General features: G+C 44.4%; 1 protein-coding gene across 2 annotated transcripts; it reads right to left on the reverse strand.

Moving 5' to 3' along the window:
• Positions 1-2,110: 2,110 nt before the first annotated feature.
• Positions 2,111-14,919, reverse strand: EEF1AKMT1 (EEF1A lysine methyltransferase 1). 2 transcript variants are annotated; one of them, XM_037377222.1, is made up of 5 exons: positions 14,868-14,919; positions 8,506-8,659; positions 7,453-7,535; positions 6,512-6,792; positions 2,111-5,012 (listed from the first exon to the last, which is right to left on the reverse strand). In XM_037377222.1, the coding sequence occupies exons 2-5, from the start codon at positions 8,653-8,655 to the stop codon at positions 4,885-4,887; spliced, it is 642 nt and encodes a 213-aa protein (XP_037233119.1). In that variant the 5' UTR covers positions 8,656-8,659; positions 14,868-14,919; the 3' UTR covers positions 2,111-4,884. The 2 variants fall into 2 exon arrangements, with proteins under 2 accessions (XP_037233119.1, XP_037233118.1); XM_037377221.1 differs by having other exon boundaries at positions 8,506-8,664; positions 14,868-14,910.
• Between the last annotated feature and the right edge of the window lie 706 nt (positions 14,920-15,625).

A 15,625-nucleotide genomic window follows, 5' to 3' on the forward strand; every position in this document is an offset into this window, starting at 1 on the left:
CAATGAGGTTGTCCCTGGAATACATTAGGAGCCACAAAATACAGAACAATATCCTTGGTAAAGAGATTATTTTCTTCTCTGTCATATCACTTAAGATAGTTTGGAAAACTCCTATCATTTAGAAAGGTTGAGAAAAGCCTGAGATGCTAGTTTTGGTTTATCAGCCAGTCATTACATGAAGGTGTTTGAATAGGTGAAGGTCTACAGCTGCAAGTAAACATGGAATTGCGTGGGGGGACACAAACAAGAAAGCAGCAGGGGGAAAAGAGAAAAAGGATATGATGTTCTCATTAAGTATAAAGACCCCTTAATCTCGCTGGGATTAGGGAACAGCCATAACTACCTGGACTAGGGCACGAGGGAGATCTTGTCAGTCCTACATATTTTGCTGAGTGGCAGCATAAGCTACCACTTGGTTTTGCTGTATTCCCATCTAAGGAGGCTGCAGAACATGAGCAGACCCAGAGCAGCAGCACAAGCTCTCACACGGGCTGACAAGGAGCTGCTGCAACCCAACCCCAACTGCACCGTTTCCCACCTCTCTGCATGGCACTGGGGCTGCACCGTGCAGGTAATTGAGAAGGAGTGACAAAACCAACTATCAGAGATACTTTCTGCTTGCTGTGGTATGGAGGGGCATGGGCGGAGGGGTGAAAGCAGTTGTGTGGTACAGAGACCGGCTAACTGTACAGCCAAGGGTGTGCGGCCAAGAAGGCCAATGGGACCCTGGGCGGCATCAGGAGATGCGTGACCAGCAGGTGGAGGGAGGTGATCCTCTCCTCTGCTCTGCCCTGGTGAGGCCCCATCTGGAGTGCTGTGCCCAGTGCTGGGCTCCCCAGTTCCAAGAGAGACAGGGAACTACTGGAGAGGGCCCAGCGGCGGGCTACGAAGATGGTGAGGGAGCTGGAGCATCTCCCTGATGAGGAAAGGCTGAGAGAGCTGGTCCTGGTTAGCCCAGAAAAGAGAAGACCGAGAGGGGACTCACCTATGTAGGCAAATATCTTGAGAGGATAGGGCCAGGCTCTTTTTGGTGGTGCCCAGCAACAGGACAAGGGACAATGGGCACAAACTGCAACATGGGAAGTTCCACCTGAATATGAGGAAGAGCTGCTTTACCTTGAGGGTGACAGAGCGCTGGAACAGGCTGCCCAGAGAGGCTGTGGGGTCTCCTCCTCTGAAGATATTCAAAACCTGCCTGGATGTGATCCTGTGCAACCAGCTCTAGGAGAACCTTGGACAAGGTGATCTGCAGAGGTCCTTTCCAACCCCGACCATTCTGTGGTTCTGCGAGAGCAACACCATTTTTAACAGGAAGTGCAGATTAGATCTTAATGGAAGCAGCACCTCGGACGCCATGCAACAGGATTTCTAGAAACGTTTCATTTGTCATCTGGAGTAAGGTGCAGGCAGCTGCAGTATAGTCTCTTCCAACTACAGCCATCAGCCTGTGCACAGATCCCAGGTTTTCTGTCAAGTGTCACACTCGTACCAGCAGCAGGGCATTGCATACAGCAGCCAAGAGTCTGTAGCACATATGACTCTGCAGTCGTAAATGCCACTGGAAAAGCAGCCTGGTGGTAATGCTTCACTACAGTCTGTTCCAATAGAAAGTCCATCCATGAGACATCCACAGTAAAGCAAGCCAATCACTACTTGAAACAAGGTTTCTTCATAATCCTATTACAGAAGAGACTTTGCTATCACCTAGTATTTCTTGAAGTTACTGCAGTGCCACAAAGTACAAATACACTACCAGTTTCTGTCATTTGCAGCCTTCTCAGAAACACAGCTACTTCCTTGGAAACAAGCACAACAAAAATAGTTTACCTCCTACCGTTGATGAAGGCTGTGAATGCATCTAGTGAGGCTCTGCTTGGGCAGCTGCCTGCGCTCACCAGCCTTTTAAGAGGGAAGCTGGTGGACAACGTGCTGCTCTGTTGCATCTGCACAGATTCACATGTACCCTCATTTTCATAATTGTGGACCTTCACAGTGCTGCCTTTCAAAGCCATCTGACCTACATGTGAGAAGTAGCAGTTATTTTCTTGGTGAACTGAATTTCTTGGTACAACTGAACGGTGTACTTTCATTTTTTAAGCAAGGTCTGTGATGAAGTTAGCAAAGTCGTCTTTTAATTCTGATACAGAGAGCCCAACAACACATGTTTACTAAAATGAAGCAAACTGAAGGAAATAGCAAAGCAGCAACATAGGTGATGCTTGTATTAGAACAGCATGTTCTAATTTAGGTGGGTGGCAGGGGAAGAGTATCATACCTTCTGGCATTTGTACCTGTCCCACTTGAAGCTTCTGCATAGTTTGAGGAGTTACTTCATTGTCTCCATCTGCTTGGTGTGCAAGACACTGAGGTAGTAAACATAAACCAGTTTACAACTGTGACATATAGATTTGTGCCAACACCTATGCATTTAACTTTCTGGTCTGCTTTAAGTTGAAACTGGCCACATAAAGGTAATGGTGTAGCCTCCTGGAAAACAGCTAAACCCAGCTGTATGCCACCTGTGGACAGTCACTTTGGGGGGAGATTCTGGCTTTATGGGGCTCAGCAGCAAGGATGGCTTCTGGCTTGAAAGGCAAAACTGTATCGGCCATGGGCTCACAGAGACTGTCAGAAGAGCCTGGTCGCTGTTGTCCCTGCAAGCTCTTCATCTGCTGCACTTCTCTCATTTTAACAATACCTGTTACCAGTCTGACAGAAACCAAGATGCGTGAAAGAAAGAAAAATGGCATCGTGGAACTCAGGAACACTATATGGGAGGAGAGAGGGGAGGAAGCAGCAGATACAAAATGTGAGGAGGGAAAAGCCTTAGGAAGTTAATTTCTTGAAAAATGGGGAAGAGAGCAACACTGGCTTGGGTGGATATTTATGAACCACTGTTGTGTCCAGCTCAAGAAGCGTGATTCTCTGAGCACTGAAGGAGGATTATATTCCATCTATGTTATTCCTGCTCATTTATTCACTCCACCAGATGGGAAAATATGCATCCAAAGAGCAAAAATGCATAGAAACATGAGTATTATCTCTCACAAGTATTAAAACTCTTGTCTCACAAGCTTAATTAGGTTTATCCCCATTGCAAAACAAATTGCTTAATACTTCATTTTAGGTGCTTCGTTTTGTAGATGCAGCATTTCTGGTAGCTTTTTACACAATCCCAATATATAAATACAGCATACAAAAGACAAGTACTTAGGTTTTGTATAGTATATTTATAGCTGACAAAACTGTGGAGCGCCTTGGAATTTATGAACCAGCTTTTACCCAAAAATACATTAGTAATAGTAGACAAAAGGTTAGTCAAAACTGGCTTTCAAAATTATCATCAGTTACCAAAAATCTCTACTACTCCAAATCAAAGTTTTTCTAATCTATCACCTATTTTGATTGAAATTGATTAAAATACTGCCCAAACCTGGTGTCTAAAATTTAACATTTGTCTATTAAAAACAGTGGGAGTTGATCAATACCTTATGTTATACCTCAGTGGCCTTGTAAAATTCAAGGATTTCTAAGACACTTCTGTTCTAGTGCTCTACTGCTGTCTGTGGGACAGGAGGCAAAGATAAAACTGGGCAATAGAAAAAAAAAAAAAGGACTGTTCTCGTAACTACAAACTTGACATACCTGTAAATCACCTTTAGCTTGATACTGAAATCTGCTAAAAAGCAGGCACTATATTTAACCAGATTCATTATGAGTCAAGATTTAAGTGACTAACGTGTGGGTCACGTTTCTACAGAAGCATCTCATAACTAACAGCAAGAGTAACTCAAAGTGAGAATCGATGAACAGTCTGAAGCACTAATGCAAGGCCCAGCTGATGTGTTGCATTTGCCTGACTAATGTATAGGATTCTTAATGAAAGTAAAGCCCTCTCTAATGGGGAAATCCTTACTGTGCTTTTTTTGAAGGAGACATCAGGTTTATAACAGCCCTGGAGATTCACTTAACTAGTAAACAGAACAGCCTAGTCATGTCTTTTAAAAGCTCATGACTCTCTGTTGTGCTAACACATAAACATCGCAAAATAAATGCACTGTACTTCTGCAGAGACATTTAACGACTTACATTTTCTCTAGTCCAGCACACATACATGCACAAGTGTACTTGGTGGTGATGACAAAATAGAACTTATCTTTTACAAAAAGAAAGTCTGGGTTTGTGACAAGGCTTTAGAGAAAAGGTGAAATAATAACCACAAGTTTTTAAAAAGTCAGTCTGGCAACAACAGTGGATAGTATGTCTTACCTTACTTGGCAACTGGTAGGTACTTCTGATTATTATTAAAAACAAATGGAGAGGCCTCCCTAGAAGGAGAGCTATTTTCTCTTCTAGTTATTCTTTATAAAAACATCAGCCTGCTGGATAATGAATCTGAAAACATGTGACACGTTCAGAATAAACATCTCTCAATCCCTTCACTGAGAGGCATCTCTCAAGATTGAAAGGAGACCACTATTCATGCTCTTTCAACCATCCACTAGCTACCTAGTCATCAGTTCTGATGCAATGACAATTCTGATGTCTGTGAGGCAAGCACCTATGTGTTGTTATAAGTCAGCCAGCTAAAATCACTTCAGAGGTCACTGAAGAGTCCTTGGACAGTAAAAACGGGCAGTTAGAATAAAACTCTTTAACAGAGAAGTTCTCATTATCCAGCACCTGCACTGTTTGGTCCCCATTTACCTAACAGGTAAGATTCAAAACAAAGTAACTGCACATGCTTGCTTACACATTTAAAAGAGAGAGGCTATCACACTGTGTTGATTAAAGCTAGCCCAGAAAACAGTACTTGGAGCTGAATATTTCAGCATTGAGAAATGTGGAGTCACTAATCTGAAAAAGTTGTAGATTTTAGGAGAATCAGTCCAATCCAGATGCATAGTTCACGTAACATCGAAATTCATTGGCTAAATTTCGCGAGTGTTCTGGAATAAACTTGCATATCTTCACACCAAGATATTTGGCTGCCTGTTCCTCCATGATTGCACCTGCAGCAAAAATAATTAGTATTCAATGAGAAAAACAACAGAATGTTTGGGCTTTTTTAATAGCTCCTCCCAAATGCATATAGATAGAGCCTACTTTTTTTAAGGAAGCAAGGCTTAAAGCAGCTACACTATCAGCTAAACATTTAACACCTGAATCTAATGGCAAATTCAAAATACATCTAAAAGAACAGAAGATGCCCCAAGGAATCAGTGTCTGAGAACTTTCATAGCAAGCAGCAGAGGGTAAGATCAGTGCCCCTTTTATAGAAAACAGAAACTTGAACTCAATCTTCTTGCTACATGCCAAAGAAATTACATGGTAGGGAGCCATGGGAAATGCAAACAGATTACATATACTCTTCCACTCAGATGAACTGCAGTGTGGTATTTACAACTAGACACTTGAGAAATCACTTCCTTGCGCAGTATTTCTCAAACTTCTTAAACTGAAGGACAACCCATCCATTTTAGGGAAGAAAAAAATCTTAGAACCATCCTTATGCATGACTGCCATGTCCAATTAAACAAAGAAGCAGGCTTTCTATGGCCACGCGTTATTTTTTCTTTTTTTTGCCTGCTTGGTTAACTTCCCTCAAATTGTGTAGAGGGGTTTTGTCCTTGTTTTTTTTGCAAAACTTTCCTGGATGTCTTCAGATGTCTTGTAATAAGATCACAGTTCAAGAAACACCCTGACTATGGCAGAACTCATCACTTCTTAAACCAACAAGTGTATCTCCATAAAGAAGGACCTGCAAGTACAGTTGGCAAGTTATCTAGTTTCACTGCTCTGATCACTGGTTTTTAATTCCTCCAGCTGTATTTCACTGCCTAAGATCTCTTTACTTGAATCATAGTGGCAGAATCCCCTCATATATTCATGCAAATGACAATTTCTGTGTTTACCAGTAAGGACAGGTAATGTGGGGGGAAAAAAAAGGTTGACTTTTTATTTTCATCAAGACTTAGCTGAAATAATCCCACTTTACTCAGCAGAGGCAATTCCAACCTATTTGTCATTATTTCTACTTAGTGCACCTTAGATGCTAAGTTGTATATGGCAGCTGAAGTCCTGCAGCTACTGACGTGTTTAAAAAAATCACAAATTCGTAAGGTTATTCAATAAGACTTTAACAATAAATTGCACCTAGATTTGTCATACCCAGATTTCATTCAATCATTGCAATTACAGAGTGGCCCTTTTACAAGAAAAAGCACTTCTGGAACTTTGCAGGAGGATCTTACAATTCTTAAAAAATTTAGTAAAACTCATAATGCCACATGAAGAAAGTACTGACCTCAACTATTAAAAAACACATGCCTTCAGTTTAAAATAAATGTTGAACTAAAGTATTCCAGTAAAAAGCTTAGGATACATACTCCTCCTTGAATTAATGATAAAGTAGTACTATTGAGTTTGTATTTTTCTCACTTGAGTAAGTTTGTCTTTTGAGAGAGAGAAAAAGATGCTTAATGGTGGCCTAGTATTTTATCAATTATACCTGTACAAAGCAGAATCTTTCCTTTTGTTAAGTATTTGATGGTCTCTGATGTTTTTTGAAGACATTCCTCAGATAGATAAGGTGGATCTGCTATTACAATGTCAAAACTGTGTGGCAGGAGATTTTCAGGTAAGTTCAAGGGGTGGTTGTAATCATAGAAGATAAATTCTTCTCCATATACAGAAAACCTTCTGTCATACTCCAGTATACACACCGAGAAATCTTTACCGTCCTGTTCTTTCAGTTTCTGGTACACACTTGGTGCACTAATGCATGCTATCCTGAAAAAGAGACAGTAACTTAGAATATTAATTTAAAAGGCAAACAACAACAATAAAAACCCTACAGCAGCCCTCAGGACTGCTTTGGCAAAACATTTTAAACATTAGTCCCAAAAATGTAAACTGTTATTCCTCCATTCTAACAAATAATCATTTAATAACAGAGTTTTAAGTATTAAAGCCATTAACCTATTCAACCTCCATGCTGCACAAAGACCTGAAGCTTAACTACAGAGAAAAATCTTGTTTCAGAACAGCCAGGAAATGTACTTGAAAACTTGAAATTAAAAACGACTCCTTACAGAAATAGGACGAAACCCAAGTTTTTCCATCTGTTCTGCAGAAACTTTGTATGAAAGGAGAGGAAAGAATTGCAAGTCATTAATAAGCTCTGCAGCTCTTTGTATTACTCAAAAATAAAAAGACTCAGCAAACTTTTACAAGACAGAGCCTACAACATTCAGTGAAATGCTAAATGGTAAGATCTACTATTGATGAACTACTATTAACTACACAGCAGCAAAGCATTTCTGCAGTATCCCAGCTGAACAAAGATGAACTACGAGTAATGAATTAAACTGCATGCTCTGTCTACATAGTAGAAATGAAACATTTACAGAAAAGACATGTTAAATCTACAATGTAATTATTAAAACCTACCTGCCACCTTTTCCAGCTGCCACAACCACTTCATTAGCCAGGCAAGATGCAGTTTCATCGCTGTACCAAAACTGGCTCAGTTGCTGAGAAAGATAACATGCAATGACAAACAACATCAACCTTTCTGACTGTGCTATGTACAGTTAGGTGTGGTGAGTCATATTTGAAGAAAACCAAAATTTATAGCAACTTCTCAGTTCACACACTGAAGCTGGAAAGGTGCCTATTTTCCTGACAGTCTTTTTACTTCTGTAATCCAGTGACATGCAGCAGGGATCTTACACTGTGTGTTTCCAAAGCATGTACTGCAGTATCAGGAAAACCAAGTAATGCAAAATCAGACACTTGTTAGTTCAAACCCAGTGTGCAGATACTCAATATCTGTGTGCTCTTAAACTGAGTTACTTTAGTGGAAAAGGAAAAAGGAACTTTGAAAAGTGACAGTATAGAAGGATATATATATATCCTTATATATATATATATATATAGATAGATAGATATAGATATATATAGATATATATAAAGGATAAAAATACTGAATGAGAAGACATCAGAAAAAGGAAGAGTAAACCCCCCCCCCCGCACATCAGTCCAGAGATAAATCAAAAAATCAGTCAGAATGAAAAAAAAGCAGCAAAGCAGCCATCCACAAAACCAAAGAAATAAAACACAGAAAGAAATATGATGTGAAAAGAAAGATCACTTGGTCTTGTTACACTGTGTTTGTCTAAAACTGGGGGAAGAATCTTTACTACCTTCACATGCCAGGCTGGAGTTAAAATTTCCAGAAGGGATGCATGCTTCTGTTGGCAGCTTTATTCCCTCTCCATGCAGTTTCAGTTTGTACCCCCCACGCATATGCAGAACAGACAACTGTGCCCAGATTTAGGCAAATATCCACCGTAATACTGTCCATTAATTTTGCTACTCTAAGAACATCTTGAGCGTTCCCCTTTTTCATTTCATTTCATTTCATTATCCATCCACAAAAGAAACTTGGTAAAGGCTACTCCTCTAACTGTGCTTCATTCACTGAAGTTTATAGTTTCTTACCCAGTCTTCTTCTATCGAGCCAATGGAATATTGATTAAACCCTTGGGAGGTCTTCATGCCCTCTCTCTGCTGCTGTTCCAAACAGAACTCCTGGAGGGCAGCCAACGTATGGGATGAAAGCTGGGGAATGTCATCATCATCATCATCCATTTTTCTAGACTTCAACCAGAGGAAAAAAAATTAATCAAATTAACCCTTTCCAATGGTGAACACTTTTAATAATGGCATAGTCTCCCAAATCAAACAACTTCCACTGACAATGCAGACTCAGGCTAACAGCTAACTAGGAAAACTGCCTAACATGAGAAAACATATTCCCTCTACTTAGGAGCTCTTAAACCAGTGAGAGGCTGATCAGGAGTAACATGCCTCCAGAGAGAATTCAGGAACAGCAGCAACACTGCTCCCTTTCTATACAACACAGATTTGGCTTGTATTCATAGAGGGAAGTTGTCATTGCAGTTCTTGGATTTCCTGAATCCGTACACCTTTTAGGTATTAGCCTGCAGAAGAAAACCACCCTTTAGTGGATTTGGCAAATCCTATAGAAATTATTCCTTTCCCTCCTAGACATAAGGATAGCTGCTGGTCATTCCTTCCCATGTTCAAAAGTCAGACATTTCTGACTCAAAATGAAGTAAACTAGCATTCCAGGATCAGCGTCACCTGGCTTTAACTTCCACGCCATTAAAAAAAAAAAAAAAAAAAAAAAAAAAGACTCCTCTGAATGCCAGAAACCTCCTACAAACAAAAGCCAACAAGAAGCTTGAGAAGATGTTTTTCTAAAACAACACTACTCAAATTAAAATTTGTGTATTTTGTGCACAGCAGCACGCACGTAACTTGTACCAGAAAGACATAGTAACGGCAAAGTGCAGCCATTTTCAGAAAGCTGGAAGCGGGTGCCGCCGCACAGCATCCCTTCACCCTGCTGAGCCCAGGCAGCTGAGCTGCACCTGAACCGGTTGTGTCCTTCCCAGAAGGGACAGTGCCACCTCGTATGATGAAGGTGACGAAAACGGGAACCCAGTACGTGAAAAGTACTGGAGAAAACTGGGAAAGATTCTTCTTTCAAGAAACTAATTTTCTCTGCCTCTGATCTAAGAACTGGCACACGAGCAACTACTGTAACGGAACTCGGAAAGGGGCATACAGCTGCCTTTGCACAGAAGTCACTGAGAAAACCGTGGGCCGTCTGAACCATGGGCAACTTCAACAGTAAATATCATTTCTAGTATAGCTGGCTCATGGTTTTTCTTCTCCCCATTGCCTGCATTACAATGACAACTCCAGAATTCGCAGTCTCCTCCTCCACCCTTCCCTCCGTGCTACTCACCCTAGCAGAGCTTTCAAGGCATTACTTAAAACAAAGCTGCTCCCTGCTTGCCGGAAAAATGGTACCATTAACCTGCCACTGTGACATAACTCGTCAGTATTGACTAGAATAATTACTCTGCCGTTCCACTGACACGGTACACACCTACATGTGATGAGAATAAAGCACTTGGCTTTCCTAGAGTATCGTTTATTGACTTGCTGGCTTCTCGGGCCAGGCTGGCCAAACAGGGAATCATTCAGAGCCTGCAGACCCACCTGCGCCTTACGCAAGAGGAGAATTCGGAAGTCAAGTTACCTAGTAAAGCCAAAATGGCTAATTTTGTCCCTAGTTTTCTGTTGAATAAAACATAAATGCTTTAAAATTACTTATATTATTATTTAAAATACTTCCTATATGACTGCAAGTTCACACGGATAATATAGTTTCTAGCAACAATGCTCTAACTATGCAACGCTATAATCCATTTAGGCCCTACACAAGAACTTTTTTCCATTAGGACAGATGTTAGAAGTTTAAAACCACTCCTCATCTCACGACTTTCTTTTTTCTTTAGTGCATCATACATATAATAATCCGGTTTGCTATTATCCCCTAGGCAAGGACATATCTATGTTTCGACACTAAGAAACTGAAACAGATGCAAACTTGCAGTTATTAAGTCAGAAATTAAATTTTATGTTCAGCTAGCCTATATAGGCATCTGCAAGGACTAAATCCATACCCATTAAATGAAACCCTCACAGATAAAATTGCTGATGAAGCATTACCCATTGTTTCAGTAGATAAAAAGGCATACAGCCATAGACATCTTTTTTCTATAAATATTTCTTAGTTGATTTTTTTGATAGTCTTCCTTTCAGTTTGTAAATTAAAGCCTTAGGAACCAAGCAGTAATTAACTGTGAGGTTGCAAGGAAAGGTAACTCAGAACATATGGTAGAAATTATATTTTTCTGAACATACATATATTGTCTATATACACTGACAGGTCATTAGCATGAAGGCATTTCCATACTCAAGAACTACATCAGAAAACTATTAAAGTGAGTTTATGTGAATGAGATTGGTAAATTCCTTTGGCTTCAAGGGAGAAAGTTCTACTGTTCGAAAGCCCCTCCATACCCCTCTCAGAAAGTTCACTGCTCTCAAGTCTAGGAACAACCCTAAAAGTTTTGGGGGAGGATGGGAGGAAGCAGAGAAACCCACAGTGCCTCTGGCCCTTAGGGAACCTTTAAACTCTATTTAAAGGCCCAAGGCCCATCTGAGCCCTGAGGCTCCCGCCGGCCCATCTGTGCTTGCCCCAGGCCCTGGGTCCCTCCTAGAGCAGCCTGCGCTCTGGCCTCACGGACTCTCTACAAGAGCCACAATGTGGGGACAGGGTTGCATTTTAGGAATTCCCTGGGGTTCAGAGTGGTTGTAACATGTACAGTGCTGATACAGCCATGTTACCTGCATTAAACCCTTGTATTAATAGGAATACAAGGTTTAAAACCAGCAAGGTGGTAAATCTTCTTTACTATTAATTCTTAGCTTAAGTGTTGCATGTGCACCTAATTAAAAAGCAAAAAGATAAAGAAAGCACATCTCCAAGAGCACCTCAAGAACACTGCATGCAGTTTGGAAAAATAAAGAGTCATGGTAAAGTCAGAGGTCATTTAAAGGAAAGCAGGAAAAAAGCTCCCACAGACAGAGTGGAACATGGACAAGCGCAGTTGTGTTCGTAGGGCAGAATGGCAAATTTGAATGCTACTGGCCTCTGGAAAGCCTCATCTGCCCATAAAATGGGAAAAGCGAGGTGACTAACAACTACACTACATGGCGTATGGCTCCCATGGTGCAGCAGGTGGCATGAAGGGGTGGAGGTGCCTGCAGACTCCTTAGTCCCTTCCCCTCTGCACAGCGTTACCTCTCTCTTATTAGTTGATGAGCTGTTCAGGTAAATGTCATCCATACAGAGTGAAAGCTCTTCAAAGAAGAAGGAAAAAAAAAGAAAAAGTGGTAATACCAAGTGAAAATAGTAGTACAGGAGACTCCAAGGCCCTGTCTTCACAATACTGTACCTATTTAACATTAGTTTCCAGATGTCATGTTTGAAAACTCTACCTTTACATAGACAAATTCTAAAGCAGAGGGAAAAGAATAAAAAAGTTAGAAGGAATTCTATGGAAAAATTAACTCACTCAAAAATTCCTAGTCTTTAGTCCCCTGTACATTTGGTCCACCCATCATTATGATCACCTGGAAGCCCCTCTTTGAGATAAGAGGGTGGCTTCTATGCCCAAGTGTGTCCCACTATCCAGTGAAGTTTGGAAACCTGCAGTCACCAGGTCAGCTGGGGTCCGGGGAGAGACTACTGAGAGGGCCAAGGAATAGGAACACAACTGGAAAGCCACCCGGTTCATCGCTGGGAGGGGGCAGGAAGAGGATGGAGTTAGCCCCTTAGATCTTTTACGAAGAATATAAAAAGCACACCTGCAACTTCAGTAAAGATTTTATTCTAGAGTAACTTGGATCTAAAGACAGATAGCATAAACCAGAGTTAAATAGTTACATTTTCCCCAAGCCACCCAAGTCAGTATTTGAGCAAATAGCTCATCGTCTATGGTGTTTGTGACACATACCGAGAAAAGCTGGACAATGGTGTGCAACCATAATAAAAATCACCTGAAAGGGGCTGCAACCACCTGCTTGGAGGTAAACGAGTCCCCATCAGAGGGACCAGAAAACTACTACAAGGCTGGTCATGTGTCCTATGCTAGGCCATAGCTACATCTGGTTTGTAGAGACTTCGAATACAAATCAAAACTTGTCAAACATTTGAGAGGTCTCCCTCAAACACATGCAGCCAGCTTGTTCCTCTGCAGTCAACCGAGAAATGCTCCACGACTCACAGTTTTGGGGCCTAGGTGCCATGAAACAGAACAGCCTCTGAACAGGATGGCCAAGCCAGCGGACATCAGAAAAGCAGAACTGACAAACTTGCACAGAAACCTGGAACAGTTTCCTGAAGTACTAATGCTTTTGTGCAGTAGGGAAAGAGAGTCAAGGCAGGATTTGCAGACCAGGAGCAGCTCACCCACCATAGATCAGAGAACAGCTCCATTTCAGGATTAAGTCTGGAGGACATCTTGTTAATGTCCCTGGCAAATGGTACTAGTTCAGATCAGGGGTTGATACTGGTCATTCTTCTATCCTGAAGGCAGCCAAACGCAGCTGTCTCAGAAGGATCGAGATAAGGCAAGTGCATGTGATACCTCCCCGCTCTGTACTCTCCCAGACTTTAACCGTTGTCCCCTAAGGCAGCTGTTTCTGCACCTGAAGTGATTTATTCTGTGAATGCAGTTCTCTTAGAGACACTTGTCCAGTACCCCTTAAATTGACATAATGTTTTTTAATCTATAATGTCAGCTGGTAATAAGTTTTATTTGATGAATAATTACCTCTTCTAGCTGTGAACCATGGCTACCTAGCTTCACGTGATGTAAATACTTTGTGCATTGGAAGAGAAAGCAAATGGCTGAGCACTTACACACTCTCCACACCATTCCACATGTCATTTCACAGACACCTGTATGTCACCCCCTTTCCCTCACTCTGCAAGCTGGCTCTTTCCTAGCCTGAAGGGTTTAATCCACTCCATTGACTGGTTGACAAAAGTCTTTCCATACATTTGCTCATCCTTGTTAAACACTTTTAATAGTTGGTTGGGTTTTTTTTTGAGATGAGGGGACCAGAACTCTACACAATATCTAAGATACACATGACCACACATTTATGCTGTTATTTGATGATGTTTTCTGTTACAGTCTATTTATTTTCCTAAAAAATTCTAACATTTGATTCTGGCTGCCACCAAACACTGGTATGATATTTTTGGAGAATCACATCATAATCCTGAAGTCTCCTGCCTGAATGGGAACAGCATCTGATGAGAACATGATTAAGTAGAATTTACAAGAAATTTAAAAGGATCTGCCAAGAGCTCCAAGACACCAGCACATACAGAACAAAACTAGCCAGCAGTTCTGGTCCCTTCATCTCAACAAAAAGCAGATAAAATACTGAAACCAGAAAAGTTTCAAGAAGGGTGGTGAGACATCCAAAGACCAGAACAGCTTTTGCTGTGGAATGACTATGAGGAGGACGTAACTGAGAAGGGGTATGACAGAGCCTGTGACCATGAGCGGCACAAACACCATGGGCTGAGATCCACTGCTGCTTTCCAAGGCAAGAACTAGAATGCAACACGTGTGGGCTGCAAGAGCCCTGTTAAAAAAAACCAAATAACCAAAAGGAGCTGGTTCTTGACACAGGGCCTCACCGAGCTACAGAATCCCTGTCAGTGATGAAACTTCATCGTGCTTCAAAGTGACACGGAAAAATTAATAGAAGAGAAACACCCGGGGGATGACTAAATACACAGAAACTGCGCTGGATTCAATACGTCTGGAGGGCAGGTGGCTGCCGGGAGGCGGGAGAGCGCGGTGCATTCCAGCGCAATCCTCACCCTTCCCAGTAAGCACAGTCGGGACACCGTGAAACGCTGGGGGGTCTCTGGAGGAAGCCCGTTCCCTCCGGCTCCCGCCCCACCGCTGCAGGCCCCGCACCCCGCTGCCAGGGGCTACCCTGCAGGGGCCCGCCTGCCCTCCCCTCGGCCGCCACCCGCCCCGTGGCAGCGCCCCCCCCGCCCCAGCTGCCCCCTCCGAGCCGGGACCCGCCGCGGGAGCCGAGCCGCGGCCCCCCTGCGCCTCCCCTGGGCCCGGCCGCTAAAGGCCGCCCCGCTGTGAGGGGCCGCCGGGCCGCAAACGCCACTCGCGCGGCCCCTCCGCTGCGGAAGACCTGGGGGGGGGGGGGGGGGGGGGGGGGGGCGGGGGGAGACACACATAGAGCAGGCCCCAGCGGCGGCGCTCACGGACAGCGGAGCGCCGGGCCCCGCCGCGGGCGGCAAGGCGGGCGGACGGACACGCGGCCCCCCCGGCCGCGCCACTCCCCGAGCCCCGCGCCCGCCTCCTCACTCCACTCACCGGCCGCCAGAGCCCTCCGCGCACGCGGGCCTCTCCCGCCCCGCCCCAGCGCCGCGCGCCCCCTGCTGGGCACTGGCGGCGGGCGGGGCGGGGCGGGGCCCTGCACCCCCCTCCCCCCGTCTCTGACAGGGCGCCCGGGCCGGGGCGCTGCCGTGCGCCTGCTGCGGCGGCGGCCCGGGGAGCGCCCCCGCCTGCCCCCGCTGCCGCCCTCACCCCGCGCCCCGCGGGCGCTGACACACCGGCGGGTGGCCGCCTGCCGGCACGTGCCGTCCGAGGCGGGCCCGGAGCGCCGCCGCCTGAGGGGGCTGCCGGAGCGCTGCTCGGCCGGCAGCCGGCGGGAAAGCCGCCTTTTCGCAGTGCCTTTCCGACCGCGGTGGCTCGGGTGGCTTTAAAGCCGTCCGCAGGGGGGTTTCCGACTGAAACAGGGGCTTCCTAAAGCCTCAGGAGCCGTAGCGGAGCCACCGCCGTGAGCTGCCCCCGGCCCGCCCCCCGCAGGCCCCCGGCGCGCAGCGCTCCCGCGCGGGCCGTGCTTCGCCTCAGGCGGCCGGTCAGGTTGGACCGCGAAGTCACGGATGTGTCTCAGGTTCCATCCCAAGTCGTCAAAAAGCCACTTCATTGCCAGTCTAGCGGCACCCCCGCCGCGCCCAGCCTCCCGGTTTTTCTTGCTCTGGCTCTCCCGCTCAGCCTTCCCGCCTGAACCGAGTGGTACCGCGTCGGAACAAGCTGCCCCCCGCACTCAGGCAGAAGTCGGGCTGCTT

Source organism: Falco rusticolus, chromosome 2 (assembly GCF_015220075.1).
Source record: "Falco rusticolus isolate bFalRus1 chromosome 2, bFalRus1.pri, whole genome shotgun sequence".
Lineage (NCBI taxonomy): Eukaryota > Metazoa > Chordata > Aves > Falconiformes > Falconidae > Falco > Falco rusticolus.